Source organism: Achroia grisella, unplaced genomic scaffold, assembly GCF_030625045.1.
Source record: "Achroia grisella isolate CSIRO2021 unplaced genomic scaffold, CSIRO_AGI_Agris_v1 utg1360, whole genome shotgun sequence".
NCBI classification, from domain to species: Eukaryota; Metazoa; Arthropoda; class Insecta; order Lepidoptera; family Pyralidae; genus Achroia; species Achroia grisella.
Window position 1 is genome coordinate 421,554 of NW_026712626.1, and position 25,383 is coordinate 446,936.

General features: G+C 32.2%; 3 protein-coding genes across 3 annotated transcripts in view; 1 reads left to right on the forward strand and 2 right to left on the reverse strand.

The window, feature by feature from the left end:
* Positions 1 to 8,624, reverse strand: part of LOC131855280 (serine proteinase stubble) — a 51,499-nt gene extending 42,875 nt beyond the window's left edge. Inside the window, exon 1 of the mRNA XM_059206529.1 lies at positions 8,345 to 8,624. The gene's annotated coding sequence lies outside the window, so the exon portion shown is untranslated. The remainder of the gene's footprint in view (positions 1 to 8,344) is intronic.
* Positions 8,625 to 12,566: 3,942 nt separating this feature from the next.
* Positions 12,567 to 16,309, forward strand: LOC131855339 (nucleolin-like). Its single transcript, XM_059206592.1, has 8 exons — positions 12,567 to 12,735; positions 12,889 to 12,964; positions 13,084 to 13,232; positions 13,441 to 13,578; positions 14,255 to 14,610; positions 15,077 to 15,196; positions 15,546 to 15,644; positions 16,153 to 16,309. The coding sequence occupies exons 2-8, from the start codon at positions 12,948 to 12,950 to the stop codon at positions 16,282 to 16,284; spliced, it is 1,011 nt and encodes a 336-aa protein (XP_059062575.1). The 5' UTR covers positions 12,567 to 12,735; positions 12,889 to 12,947; the 3' UTR covers positions 16,285 to 16,309.
* Positions 16,310 to 23,231: 6,922 nt separating this feature from the next.
* LOC131855264 (bromodomain adjacent to zinc finger domain protein 2B-like) overlaps positions 23,232 to 25,383 on the reverse strand; it is an 80,938-nt gene continuing 78,786 nt past the window's right edge. The window contains exons 49-52 of the mRNA XM_059206508.1: positions 25,071 to 25,175; positions 24,553 to 24,649; positions 24,022 to 24,165; positions 23,232 to 23,617 (exon numbers count right to left, since the gene is read on the reverse strand). Coding sequence (XP_059062491.1) covers positions 23,476 to 23,617; positions 24,022 to 24,165; positions 24,553 to 24,649; positions 25,071 to 25,175 — 488 coding nt within the window. The 3' untranslated portion in view covers positions 23,232 to 23,475. The remainder of the gene's footprint in view (positions 23,618 to 24,021; positions 24,166 to 24,552; positions 24,650 to 25,070; positions 25,176 to 25,383) is intronic.

The window sequence follows — 25,383 nt, forward strand, 5'->3', positions numbered from 1 at the left end:
CTCTGTTTTAGATATGTTTTAGATAATTTCGTGATTATAGTGTAGATTACGCCTTGTTGTATTGTTCAACAAAATTTATTAGTCACAAAAATAATTGGGTAGCACAATTACAGCTTTAAAAGTGCAAACACCTTACCAGTGAATAAAAGTAATTCTTCTGCAGGGTTGTCAGATACGAAAAAGTTCAATATACATGGTAATATTTCTTTTTGGGAGGTTTGAGTAAGACACAGTTAAGTATTACTTACAGTATTAAAACGCGGTTTTACTAATAAAATATCATCAGTTTATTGACAGTTCTTGTCGATTGATGTAACTGATGACGATAGGGAAAATTATAAAAAAATGTTAACGATAATAATTGACAGAACTTCTGTATGATATAAAGACACAATGTGACTTTCATTTTGTTTTGATCTTGACACTATCTACAAAAAGATGCATAAAAACTAAATCTTGATAAAAAATAACACAAACTTTTGGTCTCGGCGAAAAATGAACTCATAAATTTCGTACAAAATTATAATAATAACTCACGACAATTCACACAGCGCCTTCTAGTCCCGATCTAAGCTGAGCAAGCTCTGCTTAGGTTGGGACTAGAAGGGTAAGCTATGGGTACTAGACAACTGATATAAATATGAGCATTAATACATATTTTTTGTAAATACATACATAATATACATATAAAACACCCAAATAAACAATCATGCTCATTAATACAAAAATTTTTACCGTGCGTGGAATCTAACCCGCGACAATTGAATTTAAGGCGGTGTGCTAAACCACTAGATCACCGAGGCCGAATATACGAAGATAACAATGTCTATGGACCTCGTATTTAAAGATCAGAAATCTTGTATGGTTCTCGTACGGTTGGCATCCTTGTTCTTCGAAGGAACAGCCATTGTAACGAAAATAATTACATATGAATTTTAATTAACTGGTTTCGAGATGTGAATCATTGGAATTGTTTCTGCAAATCTGTTTTGTATACTTATAAAATCTTTAAAACCTTTAATTGGCCTTATCTTTAATAACATATCATTTGTTTTTGTATTGTTTGGCTGTTGGTTTTCACCATAAATGATTATTTGATTTATTCGATAACATCATTATAAGTACAAATATCATCAGACGTAGAATAACTAAAATAGTACATATTTATAGGTTGCCTTGAATGTGGTACAATGGTGTAGGTTGTCTTTAAAATCGTCTCTCGCCATGCAAAAGTTATTTTAGCAATATTATATCAGTTCTGAAATACCATTGCTGGAAAGCGATTCTCCAATGAGGTTGTGCTAGGCAAAAAGTTTCACGCACGTTGAAGAACCGCTATTCATCCACATAATCAGGATGATATTTAATTCATCCAAATGATCAATTCATTCTTATAATAACAATAGTGACTGAAAAGAAGTTTATTTTTCGATCTAAACATAAAATAGTGGTCCAGTTTTCCAGATTGCCCGTAATTAAGTTACCATCATGATAAAGAATAAAATTGGGAACAAAACATCTCATTGTATGTAAATTAATGATTTAGATTCATCAATGTACAGTTGCTGTGTTGACCGCGCTGCTACGGTATAACCTATTGTTCTGTCTGTTCGTCTGTCACTAATATACCATATATACTCATCTACTCGTATGTTTCGTTCCTATTGCTAATATATATATATATAATTATATACTATGCGAATAATGTATTTCACTATCGTCATAGTCCAAATATATTCTTGACGGCCTCTGTGGTGTAGCGATTTAGCACACTGTCGTAATTCCGATGGCTGCGGGTTCTAGTATGTAGTAAGTATGATTGATTGTATCGGTCTAGATTTTTCTAAGTATATTATGTATGTATGTATATTTTGAACTATTCTAATGTGGTTGCAGCTTCACCGAACGAGTGCAGATGGCACTGCAAACCTGCGGAATGACTTATGAAGCGGCTGAAAGCCAACTCCCGCTGATGGATATGACGTCCGAGGGCACCGCTAGGAATTCGAAACTCGGCTCAGGCCGTCGTAATATCGATCCCTGTTCTAATTGAACGGTGTATCAATCGGTTATATTCCATTTATAACGGTATGCATCAAAGATTATGTTTGCGGAACATTATGCAATCTGTGGTAACAATTAGTGGCATAATTTGAAGGAAATATGTACCCCCATGGTGTATAGAGCAGTCACCCGCATATCCTAACGTGTATTACAACAATATTGCAACTTTCAACAATATAACATACATTTTAAACATTGTAACATACGTAACACTGATAATACTTCCTCGTTCCTGCGTAAAATGCCTAATGAACCTATGTAAGTACTTTATGTGTATGTTATGTATAAACTATTTCTCTTAATATGAATTTATATAAGAAAGTAATAAAACACAAGCTAAAACTTTCAAAATCATTTTCATTATTACTAATGAAACTGATTTTGAAAGTTTTAGCTTTATGAATAAGTCTGTGGGTTTTGAAGTAAACAAAATGTGCTTATAATATGGTACTCCTGCTGGTATTAATGTTACATACAGAGAGAACACCACAGGAGGATCACAGGGTGAGCAGATAGCATACAGGAACGTATTCAACAGGAATCAATAGCAATGGTTTCGAGGACGATTGCGTGGAGTTCAACTTAACATTACATTACTAACAATGGGGTCACTTAAATCCATTACGCCACATATAGGTAAATATGTGGTAGTAATGGAGTACAAGAGATGGAAAAGAATCAAATTGTTATATCAAAAATACAATAATAATCTAAAAAGCTTCCCTTAAGCATCATCTAAATGTATATCTGAACTGTAAATGATTGAATTGTCTTTCATATTACTTGATAAAATTATCGATTTATATCGCACTGGTGGCAATCAAAGATACGGCCCACTGTTGTCTATGGACACCTGGAACATAGGCGGGTCACGTATGCGTCACCGACCGTTAAGAAACCTAACTATACCCTAATTATCTTAATTTTTAAGTATTGGAATGGCTAATAACCTGATTGGAATGGCTAATAGGCCGACGCTTACCGTTTACCAACTAGTAAAGTTGGTAAAGTAAACGGTAAGCGTTGGCTGTGCACAAGAACAATATCATGTAAAGCCCATGATACAACTCCTGTGTCACTAGTCCTCTGAGGACTAAGGTCGGATTTCACCAAAGAAACTGATCGCGTTTAGTTCGTATTGAACGCCATTAAAACGTTTGAACGTGTTCAAAGCTTCATTTTGCATTTCGCCTCTACAAATTTCGCTAAACACGTTTATAAATTCTGAACGTCTGATTTCCTACAGTTAACTCTTTAAACGTATTTAAAACAGGTGTCAGTTGTCAAACAGTCATCAATAAAATTTTCGACAATACAATATCGGGAATAAAAAGAAAATTAAGTAGTGTAAAAAAAATATTTTTTTACTAGTTTATAGGTAAAAGTTGTTGTTGTATACTTTGTAGTCGACAGTACTTATTAAATTAAAAAACTTATCCTAATTATCACATGATTGTATTACAAATATTTCTTAGAATTATTTTATTTAAATTACCCATTGCATCAAATATTAATTTATGAGCGTGTAACACTGTGAACGAATGAAAATCTAAACTTCAATTTGGTATACGGGATCTGTATAATGTTGGTGAATTTCATTTAAAGTAAAACGAGATCAACGTCGTTCTTTTTTTCGAGTTCACGCTGAACTCCGTTTCCTTGAACGTGTTTATGCTACGATTGGGAAAATCCGACCTAAGATGTCATGCCTCGTATCCTGTAGTTTCACTGCCTAAACTGCACCTTACAATACAGAAATACAGGTTACAAAGCAAGCTGTTTGATGGCTGAAATAGGTGAGACAAAACTTTTTACAGTCTACTATCTGGTAAAACAATTAAAAAAGTGACAACCCTAAACAGCTTCATTGTTTCTACATGTAATATTACTACTTTTACGGTAATTGTCAATCGTCGTTATGAGGTCGCGAGATAAACTCTCCCATGTTACGACCTTACGGTGCGTAATACTTATTTATTAAGACGTGATATAAATATCGGTAATTGAGTTAAGTGGGTCAATATATTAATAACTGTATATATAGTTAAATATCGTCTAATTAACATTACCACAGTTTTTTTAAGAGCAATACTACAGTTAGCTGTCTCTAACATCTTCGTGTACGTTACATAAGAAATAAAGAGGTTTGAGTATTCACACTATTCAAATATTCCTTTACACTGAACGATCAAATGGTGTTTACGACTGTAAAAGGCGGAGTTTACCAGCATGGCGTAATATTACAAGGCGTCGATAAAAAACGATATTAAAATACATAATTATCAAATATCTATAATAGTTGCTGAGATTAGCGCGTTCAAACAAAATTCTCTTATACTTATAAACAAACCGTAATAATATGGGTGCAGAAAATATTGTTAAGTTTAAACTATTATCCAAACAAAAAAGGTAATAAATTCGTATGTATGTCTGACCATTCGTTATCTTTTCACCACTAAATGAATTGCTTAATAAATTTGAAGATAAAATGAAAGATGACTAGTTCCTATAAATAACAGTCCGTTACCCCAGCTATAATAATAAAAAACTCTTTATTATGTACATAGAGAATATAACAAAAAATACAGAAAATAGAAAAGTAATAGAAAAAGATCTTATCGCTATAATAAATGTCTACTAATATACTAACTATATGTGGAGTAAAGTTTATTCAAATCCTTACAAACATTTAATCAGAATTGAAACATCAAAATACATTCCAAAACTTTCACTTTTCTATAATATTAGAAAGACCATTAAAATAATTGCTTCTTCAAACTCTGATATAAAATCCCATAGATAATCTCCCATGGATTCCTTAAGTAGATTAGCTTCAGTGAGATGTTAAAACGAATACGGTAAGATCGTTATATATAAATTTATGGTTTATACAAGTGACAAGAAATTTTATGTAAAATAAGTAGGCGCTATAAACTTGAAGGCTATACTTTCCCCTGACGAAAGAAAGACTCCTGCGCAGGGTTAATGACCGCAGAACCTGCTTATCGCCGAATCCTGATTTAACTTGCAATCGATTAAGTTATTAAATGTACAAGTATAAAATTCAGCACATACCGTCACGACTATTATGACAGGTGAGGTAGGCAGAGGTATTGTCGACTGTGGATGTTGTGAACGCAACAGTTTTTTAAAGTATAAAATTATTGATTAACATAATATGAGAAATTAAATAAAGAAGACAGAGCCAAATATGTAGAAAAATATATTTAAAAAAGAAAGAAGATAAGATTAAAGCTATTCAAGATTTACGTAAAATTTTACGTAATTTTTATTTATTTATTATTACTAGCTTTTGCGAGCAATTTGAATACTCTACCTATACAGTATGTAAGGTATCAAGAATTAACAAAATTAAAATATTTAAATAAATGTTTCCTTATTTTATTTGAAATTTCATAATATGTATAATAATACAAAACCAAGGTTAGCTCAAGTGAAATAATATTAGCCGATAAGACCGCTTTTGTGCTTACTTTTATTTTAATCTTTTACTTTCGATCGTTTCCTTTTAATGCAATGTTATGAATAGAAACATATTTGTATATTTCAATAGGTGTAAGAATTTTTACAACAAAGTATTTCAGGCCTGCCAACATGATAGTATAAAAAAAAGAATCCAACAAATAATTCAACTACTTCGCTCAAATTATATATATACAGTCTATAAATATTCTATATAAAATATTATACAATCTAGATATATATCTTGAATTTGGAATAACGAATTTTTTATACTCACTAAAATATGAATGACAAACGTGTGTGCAAATGTTTTTTTTTACTACAACATTGTAAACTAATCTGTACGATCACGGAAATACCACAGAGTAATAATAATAAAAGAATGCGCGCCTTTCTTGGTGTGACAACGAAATCGGTCCACGGTGGGTCGTCCGGCCCGTTCATTTCACTGACCCACATTCGGGACGGTCGGCCCGCGGTAAACAAACGACACTGCCTCACGTTTAATCAAAGAACAAATGTTTAATTAGAAGCAGCCTGGAAACAAGATAAAAGGACAACTACTCAGAACTTTTAATTATTTTTTAACGCGTATTTAATAGCCATATCGTTTGTACAAGCTCTACATATCACTTAAAGCACCTAATGATTTCCTATACAGTGCTTAGTACAGAAAATCTTTAAGTTACTTTCACGATCGCGGCGTGCTCAATTATATATCTATTAAAAAATATATGTTTACGAATAACCAACAGGTACCCACTTTAATTATATCACATAAGATATAGGGGCATTGCTGGACCAATATGTAGTTGGAAAGCATTGGACAGAGAAACATGAAGTTTATTTCTATAACTTTGGATAAGCTGATGAACCGAGACAGTCAAATAGTAATAAGCAAGAACAAAATTAACTGCACTATCAGAATAAATGCTACAAATAATCAAAAAATAAAAAACCCGTAGCTTCGTCTGCTTTTTTTTGTCATAGCAATATAATCTGCCTTCATGTTAAGATCTATTCAACCGTTTAGCTGTTTAAAGGTAATATACAGACAGACTTTCTCATTACTGACTTTATAATATTGATACAAGACTAGCCAGGCATTCCAGCATTATACAAGAGTTCAGTTACGGTTGTAATCTATTTTTCTTTACTCGCTAATAATGTAGATTTCTGCAGGAGAAAACATTTTCCAAACCGACCTAGGTATTTCTTTTTTTTATATACAAAAGTCTTTATAATATTAGTAGTATATTGTAGAAAAAGTGTACTGGAACGAAAAGATTAAGAAAGAATAAGTTTCTTATCAAATTATCAGTGAAATAAAACATTTCATGACCTAGCTTCGATAATTTTTTGATAGCTAACAAAAACTTTTAACTAAATCTAAATATTATTTTTAATACAAACGGCTACGAGGCAGAAATTTCTTTTTATGAATAGTCAAAGAAACTGACATCCCATCTGATAGTTAATGGCAGTCGCCTATACATATGAACAGTTCTACGGAGATCAAGTCCTAAAATCTCGCCTGTGGCACTCTTTGTGACAGACAACTGTATTTAAATGGTTTAAAGTGAGACACGTTCCTTGAAGAATTTAGCTTCTAAGAAAAACGTAATACAAAGAATGGCATTAAAAAAACAATCGCTTTAAAGGAATAGAACGTATATCAAATGCAATAAAAATTTTCAAAAAAAAACTTAACATACAAAAATCAAAGAGGTTACCTTCGGCAACACTCCTCATACTTTGCTAGACTGGAGTTCTCTATTCCATTATCTTATCCTTTATTGTATTACAGATGTATATTATCCTTTCCCTATAATTTTACTGTATTTAAACTGAAACAGTTTACAAAGTAAGGAGCTTAGTGGTTAAAATAGGTTAGACATAAGACCCCTATAGATACTTTGTACGTAGTATACGACGGCGAAACATTTTATATAATTAGATATTTATTTACTTATTTATTCATCCGAAAATCAAATTGTGTAGGCTAAAACATAATAGTAACTTAAAAAGTAAATTTTGTAATGACCAATCGTAGTGCTATAGATAGACTGTTGTCTTTATGGTTTACATTGTAATAATCTACAGAATACTAACATTTAACCAATAAAGATATCTTTAATCTAGTTTAAAACAAGATATTTAGTATTTAAAAATATTCTGTAGTAATAAGCTTTGGTTTAGGATAGTATTTAATAATGTAAATAATATATAAATGTGCCTTATCGGAGAGATAGATAGTAGATATAATTTTACATAGAGTCGATTGAAGTAGATACCGATTTTAACTGGCTACAGTTTTTTATATTTTGCTCAATATGGAATTTACTTTGCGGGTAAGCGTTTACTATAAAATAAGTATTAAAACCCCTTTTCGTTTTCGACTTATAAACAAGTTGCTTTTATTTCTTGCGTACGCAGTAGGAAGAGCAACAACCTATGATTGCAGGGCCGTTATCCCGATCGCCTCGCCTCAGCTATGATAACTATGAAAAAACCGTCTTTCAACAAACCATTGCTTTTTTTAATGAAACAACTCGTTATTGCAACAATTCTTTTTGTAACGTTAAAAATAAACGGTCTGTTTAAGGAAAACAACTTGAATTAACTTGTACAGACATACAAAAATACAATTTGATATAACTGATAATATAGTTAGAAAACTTATTAGTATTTTAAACGATGCGTTACATTTTAAATAGCGCCATTTTTATGGCGCCCGCCAAATTTATAATAAGGGTCATTACACACAACGGTGTATTGAAATCAATTTTATATTCACCTGTTTAACGGACACCAAGACGACTCACAATCACAGCGAACTCATTATCCATCGGCACTGAGGATTTAACAGTTATTCGTACTAAAAGTCGATGATTAACAAGTTTAGATAACAAATTACAAATATGTACTGCAAACGTTTTATTTTTTTTAACAAAATTATTATTTATTATCTGCGACCTGTTTTTGACGTTTACGGGAGCGCGCGCTTTTTTTGGGCAACTTTTTTTTTAATTTATAAAGGCACGGTCGTTCGCCGCGGAGCCTTGACCGCTACGCGACTGCGGCCTTACTGAGCGAAGTATCTTGGTAGGTGCAAGCGAGCTCGGCAAGCAATGTAAATTACTTTCCAACAGTTACTTTTTCGCTTCGCTGCACTGATTCCGGTCGTTTTTGTTTTTTAATGCAGCTTTGGCATGCAGAAGGAAAGCTTTAGATAAGTCGCTGATAAGAAAACCAAGAGTTGCGGTTGCCTTTTTTTATTGACTTGCGTATCTGACCTAAAATCCCAAATTTCTGACATTGTTTTCAAATATTTGTTGATTTTAACAGTAGCTTCATTATTTTTTGTTTAAAAGATTTTACTCTTCGAAACTGCAACGCATAAGAGATATTACGGGCGTCCACTTGGTCACGTGATGTCCGTGATACTCTTCATGTATTTTCAATCACATTATAAGATATGTCATATTTACCTCCACGCAATCTACTTGGAAACTACCGCAGACGGGAGCACATTTTTTTAATGTAGGTAATGGCATACAAGCTTACAATGGAGGTAAGGCGATTGTTAGTAATGCGGATTAATAATTTCATTGCTAGAAATGTACCATGTCAAGTTAACCTCCGCGCGATTTCCCCTAGAAACCATCGTGATAAATTCCTGGTGAATTTGCTACAATGACCTATTGACACATCTTATCGTTCTCTACTGGTGCCCCTCCAGCGTATACCGTTAGCGCAGGTGGGTAAACCATACCATTATCATCCATTAAAAAAAACAAACTTACAGTCCAGCTGATGATAAGTTATCACCAACGTCACCGTACAACTATATAAATGAACAGGCACTACGGATATTACATTAACAAGAGACGGCCGATGGTACCATCAATGCGTTGCCATTCCGGAGAACTGCCACTAGTTTTACAATATATTGTGATCGGTGGTGCTGTTCATGTCTACATATGATGATGATGCTAACTGCACTGGATGCTATTAGCATCTTAGAGATTTCCGAACATAATTCATTGATAATTTAAAAGCCACGCTCTTATCGGTGGAGCTCTTGCCACTTTCCATGATCTTCCATCATGCTCTTTAAATGTTGATACGACACGACTCCAATTTTGCTTTAATTTGCTTGATGTTGCTGTGCCTTGGTCTTTCCTCCCACTCCATTCCTCTATTATTCCCTCAATAACATTTTTCATAAATTCTTCGTGCCGTATAAAGTGTCTTAACATATTCCCTTGTCTAGTTTCTATTGTATTCAATATCTGCCATTTTTGTTTCACTCTGTGTGTCTGAACATAAATTTGATAGAAAATTCCTTTTCAGTTTCGTTTTGTATTTAAACTTATTACAAAGAACAAGTAAATATACTGGTATTATTAAATTAATTATCAGGTGTATTGGGTAGAATTACGGATATCTCAGTTAATTATTGTAATGGATTTTAAAAAAAATGTAATCGTGTATAAATGAAACTAATTTGCTATTGTATATTATTAAAAAAATCAATTACAATAAAAAAACGTAAGAAGAACACTGATAGGAACATTTAAAAATACAGGACGGCCTCGTTGTTTAGCGGTTTAGTACCGCCGTACTTCTGTTGATCGCGGGTTCAGTTCCTCGCACGGTACCAGCATTTGTTTTAATGAATATGATACTTTGTATTGGTCGGAGTGTTTTCTATGAATTAAACATACAATATATATATTTAAAAAAAGGTCTATGCATTTATAAAAGTTGTCTAGTACTCATAATACAAGCTCTGCTTACCGTAAGACTAGCGCTGAATTAATAGTCCTGAGATATAACTTTAAAAAAGTATAAACATAGAGGTTCAATATTCAGCAGCCCACGAGTTCTGACGGAGCTTTTATCGAACTCTTTCAATGCTGTTGATTGTCGTAGCTGGATTTACAGTTTGACCTGCCGAAAAAGAGCGTGGGTTGCGTGCAAAAATCCACACTTACTAATATTATAAATTCGGAAAATGTGTCTCTGTGTATATTTGTCACAGCTAAACGGTTGAAGGAATCCAAATTATTTTTAATATTAAGATAAATTGTATTACGAGGAAAATTGGCTACCTTAATTTTATTTTAAATTATATATTCTAAAAAAGAGCAGACGAGATCGCTGTAAAGTCATCGTAATTTGGCAATGTCAGAGAAAATAGTAACCGTATTAAAAATGTCCAATTACATAATAAAAATATTACGTACATAATTTCGCTGACACTGCGCTGACTCCAATGCACAAATATTATGAAATTTTTATAATGCTTCGATATCGAAAACAAAGAGGTCAGCACAATCAGAGCAGGTCATTTAGTTTTTAATTTAATTTAATTTATACATTTTTAAATATCACGTTTACATACAATAATATCGTTATATAATGTCTATTAAATAAATATATATATGTATATATAGGTATATAGTGTATAAGACACTAGAAAGTATGTACTCGTATGTATGTATAATATATGTATACTAGCTGACCGCGCCAACGTTGTTTGTGCATATAAATTTAAATCGCTATAAAAAAATTGAGTTTGGTGTTATCACCAAAGTTGAAAATTTTTGTATGTATCTTTAATGCCAAATTATAAAAAAAAAATGACCAAAAAATAATAAAAAATAGCGGTTGAGAATCCGTATCACTTAGGTGTATGAAAAAAGATAATAGCCGATTCTCAGACCTACTGAATATGTAGAGTATGGTAACTAACATTGTGACACGAGAATTTTATATATATGAATCTTGCATTCTAGTGTTTTTTTTTATGGATTAATCTGAAATGTATACGCGGGCTCAGGTTACAAGACAAATATAATTAAATAATTTTAATTTAGTTGTATAATTATAAATTTTACTTATTGACTGAAATTCTCAAATGGCCTATACCTCTATATCTAGTCATAATAACTCAAAATGTTGTCCGCCCTGACCTACTTGTACCATCATACAGATCATTATTTATTGCACTCAATCTATACTCTTGATGTTATCTCGATTGCAATCTGCTATTGATGATCTATGGGTACCGGTAGATGGTTAATTTTCAATAATCTAAATATCCTAATTACGTAATAGCGAGTAGTTTTATCTATGTAGATTGTTTCCAAACAGAACTACTGAACGAAGTATTATTTAAAAAAAAGAGTATTTTTCAAATATATAAACGACGGAGTTCAGAGATATCTAAATAATGTAGAAAATACAACTGTTAATTATTTTTTCGGAATTTGATAGAAAAAGATGTATCTATACAATACCACATAGGTTTTAGAGGGTTTTTTACAGGGTTTCGGAGTCTCGTTCGTCCAAATATAATGTAAACCGTCTTATTTGTAATATAATATGATTATCTATATATTAAAGATGAACATAATACAGTGAGGAAAGATATCAGGTCAGTTGGCCCACCGTGGAAAATTTACAGGTTGATCGACCAGATCCAGATATACTGCAGGCAGAACCATTTTATGAAAATTAAAACCTAAAAAAAAAACGAAGCAGAAGCCAAAGTAAGTTTAATATAGTTGGAACAGTCCAACTTTGATGCTACGCTACAAAGGGGATTAATAGTAATGTGGACTGATGATCATATTGCTAGCTATATACCATGTCTGGTTGACCTCCACGCGGTTCCCCCTGGAAACCGTCGTAATATATTATTGGTAAATTTGTCAGGATGGGCTAACTGACTTGACCCTATGCTTATCTTCGACTGTTATCCCACCAGCACAAGCCGGTATTTTTTCATTAAAAAAAATTGGACACAGAGTGTCATAAAATTCTTGTGATACGATTACCATCGAGGTCGTCTCAATGTGTTTAGGATACGTATCAAAACAATCACATAATGTTTTTAGACTGCAGCTTTCGGTCTGATTACCGGTCAGGATATTGGTGTTCTGTGGGTCAGACTTAACTGTCAGAGTTACTGTCATTATATACTTGCTTTCTGTCAGTCCAATTATCAATAACGAACGTCAAAACTTAATTAAAAAAATACTTTCTTAAAAAATTATATTTTGTCAAAATTTACAAAAACTGTGTAGTTCGAAATAACTTTATTTTGTATATTACATACAATATACATATACTGTTAGAATTTATAGTAGAAATATAAAATAACGCCTTCGGTTACATGTAGGTTATTTTTTATTATTTATATATATACTTAAATGTAAACAATATTATTTACTCTAAGATTTATTAAAAATACACAATAAGATCAGAATCTTGCTTGTGATATGTATTATAACAGATATTCATTTATTTAATAAATTATTGTTCACACAGGGTGTCATAACCTTCAAAACTCATGCTCGATTTGCTACACATGCGAAAAAAAAATAAACATGGTGAAAAACATAAGGTAAGTACTCCCTACTATAATATAATTATTGGTACAACTGGGATTGTTTTTTTTTAATTGATGATAATGGAACTGAGTTGGTGAGAGTTGAAAGTGTTAATTTAAAGACATATTTTTAGTACAGAAAAGCCTAAACCTGTGAACTCAGTGTCGAAAATCTCAAAGAGAATTAAACAGAAGAAGAAAACAAAGGTGCCTGTATGTGAATCAGAAGATGTTAAGCAGCAAGTTCAGGAGGTTCCTGTTGATGAGACCAAACAACATGGTGGTATGCACTACATCTATTCAATTATATTCCACACTATAGGGTTCATACATAAATTATATCTTACGCATTATATGACATTGTCACATTCTAATTTTTTTAAATATGATTTATTAAAATATGTATTACACTGTAAATTACATTACTATGCTATCAATGTTGATTGTTCTATTGTAAATATTACTCATATTGTATTAAATATTATTTCCAGCTACACAGAAGATGGCTGTACCCAAGGTGATGTTTGAAGGTCTGACCAAGGAGGAGATAGCAGAGAAGTATCCAGTGCTGAATGATGAGAACCTTGTCCAAAGGTTCCTTAGTGTACCCATGAATAATAATCAGAAAGGTAAATATCCTTATACCTAATGTTTATTAGCAGGATGGACAATGTATACCTTTTCCACTTGACTTGGAATCTATATATATAAACAAAATTAGAGTGTCTGTTTGCAATATTGATATAACCGTTTTTTACTACATGCATATGAATATAAATATGGGTACATACACTAAAATATTTTTTACAATTTTCGTCTGTCTGTCGTCTGTTTGTTCTGGCTAATCTGTGAAATGGCTGGACTGATTTTGATGGAGCTTTTATTGGCAGGTAGCTGATGTAATAAGGAGTAACTTAGGCTACTTTTATTTTAGGAAAATAAAGTAAAATTCTACATGGACAAAGTCATGGGTGCAGCTAGTAGCAAATAACCTTAAGACCCATCAGTTAATAAGGTATTGGGGTAAACAATTATATTGGAGGGAAAAGGATTGTTAATAATGTGTAATATAGTAAACAACAATATTGTGTCCTTAAGTAAGCTTGTGCTTTTCTCTATATAATACAGGGTACAGTGGTACTCAAAAATGGCAATGCGTATATGTGCCATGGGCTTCTCTAAACGGTTTGGATGTCCATGAACCATATACATTTCTTACCACCATCGGCCTGATAGTTTATTTATCAATTTTAGATGTATAAAAAATAGCAATAAATAAATTCTGATCTTTTCTATATTTTTCAGGAAGAGTTCGGCAACTTCTACGGGACAAATTAAAAGATACCACAGACTCATTAGTGCCAGATGTAATCTACAGTAAAATACAACTCATACTCAAGAGTTCAGTCAACTTAACAGATACGGATTTGAGGAAAATACGCATACTGTACAATATGCTTAAAACTGCTGTACAGAATTGTAAACTGAATAAACCTAAACCTGTTGAAATAAGTTTGAAGAAGAAATTGGAAACTGACGATAAAGATAGTGAGAAGACAAATGTTGTAAAAGAGAAGGAACAATTAGTGAAGAAAGTCAAAGGGAAAAAACGTTATGTTGTATTTATAGGCAATTTACCATTGGATGTTGATAAGGAAAAGGTAATATATACACTATTGCTGACATACTGGCCACATATTTTTATAGTTCATATTTTTTTAAATTAAGAATTTTATTATTTATATACATATACAGAATAGTCTAATAAAAGTACTTTGACAGTGACAACAACATGTAACAAGTAATAAAAATGACACTAGTTACTATCTGTACTTGGGAGATTGTTGAAACTTTATCAACTCACATCAACATTTTGACAATCATTATTTTGAGTGGTATTCAACCACTCACAACAATGATTGTCAAAATGATTGCATGTGGTTTTAACTAATGTATTGTGGTAAGCTTCACTTAAAATTTTGTGTATATTTTATTTCAATATGTATAGAAAGGAAATAGTAATAAACCAATATTATTCTGTATATCACAAGGCAGTGTAACATCAGGTGGCCAAAATTACTTTATTCCAATTACCTAAAAATTGTAATTGTATGTTTTGTTTAACAGATTAGAAAACATTTCGCCGAGTTAAGCGATCACATCGCAGATGTTCGGATCCCCAAGCTTAGTGAGGGGAAGAAAAGCGCCATTGCTTACATTGAGCTGAAGAACGAACCAACATATGAGGTTAGTAGATTATCTATAGTCAGTTCTGTAAAGAAACAGTATACTAATAATAAATGTGCACAATTCACAGTGCCATCTAGACAACTAATATAAATACTTACCCAGTCACCCAGCCAAACAATAATACTCAAGATTTCAAATGTTTCGAAAAATCGAATCTACTACCATCGGAAGTAAGGCAGTGTGGTAAGCTGCTAAACCACCAAGGCCATCAATTATTTCTTTGTTTGTAACACATTATTTTGAGTGAGTAACAGTGGCTGTACCCTATATGTATTTTATCATTAAACTAGCTGATCTGCACACTTCGTCTGCGTATTCATATGTAATTGCGAACGTACTGTTTCAGTTGGCGTTATCTAAACATCACTCTATGTTAGGCACCAAGAGGATCAACGTACTCTATACCACGCAGAAGGATAGCAAAATCACTAAAGCCGAAGCTAAGGTATGTTCTGTTATGAAGTCCCAAAACCTACAAAAGAAGTTTAATTCTAATTGTTGGCAATAGATGGCGCTATATTAATCTTAAGTTCCTATAAATGCAGAACAGCATGGTGCATATATATTGATTTTGATAGAGAAAGGTACTTTATAAACTAAAACCTTTATTGCTACCTTATTTTATCGCAGTTAGGTTTTTTACTAATATATGTTGTTATATATTATGAATCTATTATGAATTTTCCATACTATAAACTGGATTTTTGTTATGGATAATATTGCACCCATCTTTGTTAATGGTATGAGGCGGGGCACGATCAGGAGGGGGCGGGGGGACCGCGTAGACGTCGAGCTGATGTATCCAGGTCTTTTGCTGTCAATGGGGTACTAGACTAGTTTCTATTGCTAACAATCCCCTTCTCCAATATAAGGTAGATTTAGACGAACATTGAGTGATACGTCCGTTTTAAAGTGATCTACTATAAGTACAAACTTATATTGTTTATTTACAGAGCAAGTCAGCCAAGTTAGTAGCTCTGCAAAAGTCCGGCAAACTAATCGGCAGCGTGCCACTCAAGAGGAAACGCAGCCACCGGCGAATGAAGATGAAACAGGCGAGAGCTAAAGAGATGCAGAATAAATAATGTGTAATATATAAAATAAAAACAGTGCTGTAGTTTCATTTCCGACTATTTTATGATTAACCATTACGGTACCAGTAAGCTTCCACGCTTCTAGAGTATTTTCATGATATATTACCTGATTTCATGACTATAGGTCGCTTACGGACGAGACAGACACGTTCCATAATTCATCTGTAAAATTTTATCTCACGTCATCCGCCACTCGCAATATACAGCTCCATTCTATATAAAACTCTATCAGTTTATATAATCTTTCTTTTAATGCACTTATTATTTGTTGAGGAACTATTTTATTAAATATCAAACTGCCGATCCCACATTTTACTGGCTATTTCAGTAGTCTCGTTCAGTTTATAAGGCTACATATACACAAAGAATGATAAAAAAAAATTAATCTACGAATTTTTATCCAATCGGTAAATTCATTATAATTACTTCTATTGTCCGATTCTCTAGATCTAGACCGTACATAAGATAGAATATTTCTCATGTTATTTCAGAAAATATACATTTAAACATTCATACATTATATTCAATGATTGTCACATCATATTTGGTTGTTTTTCCTTATATATATTATACTGTAAAGTAGAAGGTAACGTCGCTACCTGATCGCGGTAATAGGTAATGGCCTCTCGTTTGCCAAACGTTATAATTGAAATGATGAGCAATGACGGATCCAGGTCTGCGGTGCTCTTGTTCTGCAAGGCCGTAATGAAGAGGAAACGGAAAGGGAGTGCGAAATTTCTTCTGCTGATCCGATCCGGCAAAGGTCTATATCCACTCCCTCAGCCAGGGCCAGGGTCGGGTACGCGGGTGCCCACGTGCCTCCCATTTGTAGCAATGTAAAAAATGAAGTCCGTCCGTTATGCATATAGACGGACCTACGGACGGACGTATTCCCGTAACCCTGACAACAGATAAAGAGAAGGAACACCTTGGGGCTTTTAGCCGGTAAGAGTCCGGCAAACTAGTTTACGGGAGGTAAGGCTCTATGAGGATTTTCCCTAAATAAAGTAAAGTAGAAGGTAGACCTGGTTTTTTTTTTACTGCATTAGCAGTAAACGAGAGCCTATATATATATTGCTTGTAGAAAATAAAACAAAATGGAAGTGCTTCAAAAATTATTTATTTATTCGTATATATAATTTATATATCCATTTTATAGTTAAAATCAACCGTTGCACACAACATAAACATCTTATATATAGTACTGTCTGCATGCTTGCGACGGGGACGAATCGAACACCATCCGCCGAGTATACAAACATAGTTCTTATACACTGGCAGTAGGGTTCACACTCACTTGGCCAAGATTATGTGAATTAAAATATCTAGGTAAGCAATAATTTAATAAAAAAAAAATACAGACACGGGAGATGTTAATTAAAAATTAATACTTTCATACATAAAAAATACTTGGGAGTGAAATTAGTAATAATGTTGTGCTGTTGTATATTTAATATAACAATGTTTTTTAAATAAAACTTATAAAAAACGATACGAGAATAATGACTAATAGTTTACTAGGTACATATAAAAAGAAAATTATATTTTTCCTTAACATATAAAAAATTAAGTGTCACTAATTCAAGTAGATAAGTGTATCCGAATATATGTATATATACATCGCACATTTACTACATTAACGCAAAATTAACAAATATTTGAAAATAAACTTTAAAATTAAAGCTTTAGAGTAAATTTCTCAAAAATTGACAGTTTTGAATTAATGCAGTATATTACATATATTCACTTTAAAATCAACTGTCAACAACATAAGTACACAGTAATATGTCGTCAATTTATTGGAGAATAAATAATTGATGATAATAAATAAAATAATAAAAAAAAAAATAGGTCAAAAACACGTTCAACATATTCGTACAAATCACTTTGTAACGACACTGCCAATCAGAAGAAAAATATATATTTAGAATTATTAAAATATACGTATCTCTTTCAAAGAGAAGGCGAAAAAGATGAAATTTACTTTTATTGCTTCTTATACATTCAGTGAAAGCGTTTCGTATCTTTCATTCATTCGTATGATAGCGATATTTACAGGGCACTGTAAATTATGTCATTATTTAAAAAAATATTAAGTGTAGTCTTGCACTGGATTGGCACGAGTTAATTATAGTACTTCTCTACTCTTACTTGTTTTTAAAAACATATAATAAAGTATCATCTCTATTCGCTGAAAATGAGCTTTGTATAGATGAAAGAATTATTAAAATTTTAATTATTACAATAAAGTGCATGTTTACCCATTTTAAAAAGGATTATTAAAATTATCACGTTTTAAATTTGAAAAAAAAAAATCTTTAATGTTTATAATGATTACTTAAAATACCAGTTATTAAAAATATATTCAACAACAATAAGTTGAACAAAAAAATATTGTTTTTTATTCACAATTACAAAAGCAAGTAAACCACAATGTCATACAACACCGTCCTTTGATTGGCAGTATTACAAGAATTTAAAACTAAAACTCCTATTGAATAATTTGTGCCGTATGTATGTCCATAGACCATTCACATATCAGCCGGTCTACTCTAGAAGTTAATTGTGACCTATTGTTTGTTAATAATTCCAAACTAATTAAAGAGCTAACTAATATTATTATGGATTAATTCAATTTACATTTAATTACGTTTCAAAGTACTGTACTAAAAAATATTGGATTTAAAACAATATTGTGATTAAATTACAGAGTAGACCTGCAGTTACTATTTCAAGTTTTAGAAAGTTAAGAAATTAAAATAGAGTAGTCAATCTTTAATATTTTTAGATTTATTTCTTTTAAACTTTTTTCATATAAAGACTCAGAAATTTGAGAAATTATATAAATAAACACTTCGTCAATGATATGTGAAAGCAGACTAAAGGAGAAGGGATAAAGTCATTCAAGTATCTTCAACTTAAATATGACGTCACGAAATACTAATTTAAAAAAATGCGATAATTTAATAGCGATTAAACAGCGGCATTGGGGTGTTCTAGGATTACAAGATATTTTGCTTACGGCCTCCTTTCCCATTTATTATGAATGAATGTATCGCAATCATTCTATATTTTTTATTAATAAGAGTCATAATATTTTAGTTTTATACATAGAGATTTTACAATGGGAAGTACCAACAGGTCCAGATAAAGTTTTATAGAATAGTAAAAAAAATAGGACATGCAACTTTGGAAGAATGAATGACAATCTAATTTACAAACTCAATATTTCAAGAGTTAACACAAGTGTGTATAAAGTAACTTTATTTCCCATCTCTTTCTGTCATGTCATAATCTTTATTTGAATAACTCCTTCTCTAATACCTTTTCTGATATGCACTTTATACCTATAGAAATAGAAATTAATATCGAACGAAATGGAAGTTGGTTTTGTCTCAATTATATTTGTTGAAAGACATAGAATTAAGAAAAATGTTCCTAACCATTCCAATCATGATATATCATCCCATTGTAAATTCTCTAAAGTTACATAATAATTAAAATCGGAACGACATTCCTCGATATATATTTATAGACCTTTCACTTTAAATAAAATATAAATAGACAATACAGTAATTAAAATGGAAAATAATAGAATTTTAATATCGGATCCATCACAGCCGATGATTGCGATCGAGAAATGTCGTACCCAGTAAACGGGTCACAGTAAATGCCGTAGACGCTAGTGCCGACGCCGGCACCGGCCGGCACACCTACACATCACTATGCACCTACCATTATTCGCATCTATAGAGAAAAACATCATTTATATGTATATAGACTATTTTTTATTTTTTTTACACATCCAATACATTTACAAGAAGTCACTCTACTATAACTGGCCACGGAAAGAGTATTCGAAATTCGAAAATTAAATCGATTACACTATTATTTTCGACCATCAATAAATATAATGAATTTATTAAAAATACTGCTTCGTTGCTACGCGCAAATTATTATAAAAATAATATTCGAAAATGACATTCAATAATTCTACATCGCCTATACTTAAAAATAGATCTTGCCCTAATACTTTTAGTGTCTAAAGTTAATACTATCTATGTACAGTGACCTACACAATTAAATACACTCACCATTAATATGTGTGCGTTGCTCACATTTTCTTTTTTTGCTACAAAAGTCCAGAATTTTTACACGAGATTCCTAATTTACAATTTCGTTTCATCTCCAATATGACCTAATGGGTCGTATGTCCAATTCTTGATGGAATGTTAGTGGTATTTTTGTAATCAAAATATTATGTGGAATGAATTTTTGAATGGAAATCATAATTTATTATTATGAATGTACACTCAGATATTATAGTAAAATATTAAAATACACTTGGGAATATATTACTGCTGATTTCAATTTGAGATTAAAATCCTTAAGATATGTACATCTAATTAATTAATTTAATGTTCACATCAAGCTATATGACGGAATTAGATCGAAATATACAAGTTTTTTTTCTTTCAGTAACAGTTCAGCTGATTGCGAGTGTTAACCGTCACCTGAACAGAACCATTTCAACAGCGTCATGGACATCACATGATCATGTGCAGCCTGAGTTGTTATTCCGGAGCTCTAAGATATCCTGTCTCCTTTTAATTGCACTGCAATAGGTGAGATTGAGGTACACATGCAACATGAATACTAAAAAGGAAGTTAGTAAGTGATACCTACAAAAAAAAAAGACTGATGTAATCTAAACACTCTGGTACATATTAAGTAGCAAGTGGGATGTCTTTGCGTGTAGATTTCGCATGCATTATGGTATGTTAACAAAAAGGTAGTGAAATTAATGTTTACCCACTTATAATACGGGCCTAAGTAATAAATTATTATTAGTATTAATTTATAATATTACTGTCATTAAAAAAAAACATTATTGTTGGATAACTAGAATCTGTATGGAATAAATATATTTGAATCAGCAAACATAAAATGCCTACTCGTTAATTTATAAAAAAATCCATCTATGTCAATAAATAAAAAAATAGTAAATATATAGCTACAAACAATAGCTGCACAGACAAATATTGCAAATCCCAAATGTATTTTATGATTGATCAATATAGAATACAATAACGCGAGATCATATTCAACTAACATATATGATTGATATTCTTGCATTTTCATATATCTCTTGATAACGTTTGAAAGACGGCGATTTATTTAAAATATACCTTAAACTGATTATATCAGATCATAAATATGTTTAAGAATTTCCACCAATTACGCAACTAAAACATGCATTGTTCCGTCAGTCTCGACAACATTTTTACATTGATGGAAACACAATTTTATAACTGGACTAAAATTGGCATTTATTTTTAATTTTTTAAGGTTCCCCTAAAACAATATTATATATTGTTTTTCACGAATTGAATATTACATTATGGGACTTCCTGTATGTTCTTTCCAGAATCCCATAGAAGCTCATCAAGTCATGGTATTTGAATGTCAAAAAAAAAGATGTACAGTCACGTACAAGAATCTATAAATATTTTTATGCTATTGCATTATATTATATTATTTATAAAACTTACATATTTCAATCAACTTATATATCATTTTTAAAACTATGTACGAGAATCTAATGTAGTAATGTATTTTTTAGTTTTAGTTTATTAGTAAGTAATGTATTTTTTTCTGCTCATATGTTTCGCACTGAATGCGAGGCGAGACGCTGTAATGTATGCGTAGCGCTCTAAAGCAAACCCGAATATGTCGAACAAATGTCGGGAAACTCAAAAACACAATACTTTCATTAAATTTTAATATACAGTTATAAAAACATATTATTAATTTAAATAAATATATAATATATACATTTCCCAATGTCGTTTTTTATTGTATTCTGAAATAAAACATATTTCACTGTATGTACAATACTTAATAAAATATAAAATACACTAATATCATATTATTTACTCGTTAGTATATTTATTTTTTGAGATACAATTAGATCGTTATTTTAGTATACTTGTATGTGACTGTACATCGAATGAACAAATAAAAATGTTACTATACACATCCGATTTTCAACCTTATTGAAAGAATAAATAAGTCACTCCTACTCCACTATTAAAAATGCGTATCCACTCTTATTCAGTCTTACATTACCAATATCCAGATGATTCCATTTAATTTGATAATACTCCGATAAATGTCATCACTAGATCGAGAATTCAGTCGAAAAACTACGCAATAAATACGACGTCAACTCTGTCAGTCCTTTGCTAATGTATCGAGTGACAGCATTACTACTTTTCACTCCGACAATTGTCTGGACTGAGATAAGTCCATTGACGTATCTCAGTCCAGTGAATATTTATTATAATATTTATATAATATAGACATATATGGTATATATAAAACTACTTATTATAATAAATATTCACTTATATAGTCAATACGTAGAATGGGCGACTCACTCTCAGGTGATTATTATAAGTTCCCACTGTATAAGTTCTCAAACCATTCATTAACGAGGAGTTGGTATCTCTCTGGCCGACAATCTTCAGTTTATTGATATTTTACTACAATTTTTCGCTAACACTGTGAATCTATAGTACGTTGATAAACTTGTATCTTTACATAGTAGAAAATGAAGTAGCTTCCGCTGTCTGTTCACTTAGATCTTTTAAACTACGCAACAGAGTTTATTGCATTTTTAGCAATAGATAGTGGGATTCAAGAGGAAGGCTTATATGTACAATACATGTAGTTAGTACTATAATAAATATTTAATTCAGTTGCTAATACGTTAGCTTCACGGTATCGACCGACTGCATTTTATATAATTTTTTTGCTCCAACCGATAATCGTCCGCTAACGCGCGGACTAACAAGTCCGTAGACCATATTTTCACTCAATCCGATAGTCATCAACTGCCAATCTGTTAGTAGGTAGAACATACTCATGATTTACCCACTGACAGACTGACATGTATACTGATACAACCCGTATTAACACAAATAATAGTCAAGGCAAAAACGGAGCGTAAACGGGCTGCATTTTACTCCAAATTTTCATTGTAACGTCAAATACGTTGTCAGTCAGTAGACTGACAGTAATAATCATCACTCCAACAGTCAAAGCAATGACGGGTCGACTTATGTATTGTACAAGTGTTCACTCAGTCCGACTGTCGTCAGTGCTTTGACAGTGCATCAGTCAGGCCTGCGCCCATCTGTCTTCAAAGAACTGCCGCATGGAGTGGCCGGCGCGGCCAACCGGACTGTCATCGTCGTTGAATACCTCACAATTGGTGAACACCAGCCGTACGTCGGACGCGAACTCTTCTTTGCACTTATAGCTGTGTAGAAATAATTATATGTATATTTATTTATTATAGGAAAACCATAGTATACACATGTTGACACAATTTAAAGACACTAAGCCACTGACCGACTTTCCTCTGATATATATTATATAATAATATATATCGAACAATTCACAAACCGCCATCTAGTCCCAAGCTAAGCAAAACTAGATTTATGGGTACCAGAGAACTGATATAAATACTCAAATACATTTTTTGTAAATACATACATAATATACACAGAAAAAACCCAAACCGATAAATACACACATATTTATAAATACAAATGTTTGCATCCTGCGAGGAATCGAACCCGTGAACTAGTCGGTGGTTAGCACTAGTAAAACTATGTGCTAACCACCGAGGCTGTCAACAATAATGGGCGAATATTACTTTACCTGCTATCCTGTAGCTTCCTCTTGATGGTGGAGAGATCCATGGGGCACTTGATCACCTTCTTGTACTGTGGGAACTGCTTGGTGTTGACAGGGATGAGGAACGGCCACGCGTGCTCGTGGCATTCCATTTCGCACAGAAGATTCCTGAAGAAGATGCGAAGAATCATTAAATTCTGTTTTTAAAACAATCAGAGGTGGACTAAAAACAATTCGACGCAGACGAATGAAAAGTCGTGTTTTTTATAATGTGACATTAAAAATACATAATATTTTTTAATGTATGTATTTTTAAACATAAATAAATAGAAAAAAATAATTTTGTCTAAAAAATAAAAAAAAATGTTAGAGGCGGACTAACCTTATCACTTAGCGATATGAAAAATAGATAGTGGCCGATTCTCATACTTACTGAAGCAAATAAATTTTCATAATAAAGTCGTTTCTGAGGAGTATGGTAACTAACATTGTGACAAGGATATCTATATATATTGGGCTCTTACTTGACTAACAAAGATTTATATTTCTACTTACTTGCATATCTGCATGTCCTTTTGCAATTTTTTGACTGGGTTCTTCTCTTTCTTCGCTCGCGAGACAAGTGGAACATTTTCGGTGTCTGGGTCTTCGCCTGGAAATGTAATGAATGAATTGTATGGAATGACAGTAATTGTCTGCAGTTGACTTTGTCAGTCTGCGTCGTGATTATGCGTCATACTCGAGAACGAGTGCTGCTCGTAGGGACTGGACTGTTAGGGTTACGGCCACTGATTATACTATTTCTTTTTGACAAAATTGCAGTAATATATGACGATGATTACTCCATTCTCTCTAAATGAATCTGTATTTTTGTAAACTTGCTCATTAGAAAATAATAACAGCTAAGTTTCTTGTCGGTTCTTCTTAGTTCGAAAGCACTCTGAATTTGTCCAATTTGACAGATTATAGGAGTCTGTAAAAGACCTAGATGAATAAAACTATTTATAAAAAAATATTTTGATTTGATTTGATTGTGAGAGAGGTAGACATCAGGGCTTTGACAGTCATCTCACCGTCGACATGGTCCTCGTCGTGCTGCAGCTGACCGTTGCCGCCGACGAACAGCAGCGAGCGCCGCTTCTCGGGGGTACCTTCTTCCGGTGGTAGATCGGTTGCCGCTGTTCCAACATACATACATAACTCTTAAAAAAAACTAATCGGGATATAAATAACTAAAATCTGATTTTTATAATAAATTATATAATCTATTGACGGCCTCAGTCTCAGGTAGTCTAGAAGTTTAGCACAACGCTTTACTTCCGATGGTGGATTATTTGTATCAGTCTGGTTGTTGTATAGTACACATAACACAAGTTCTGCGTAGCT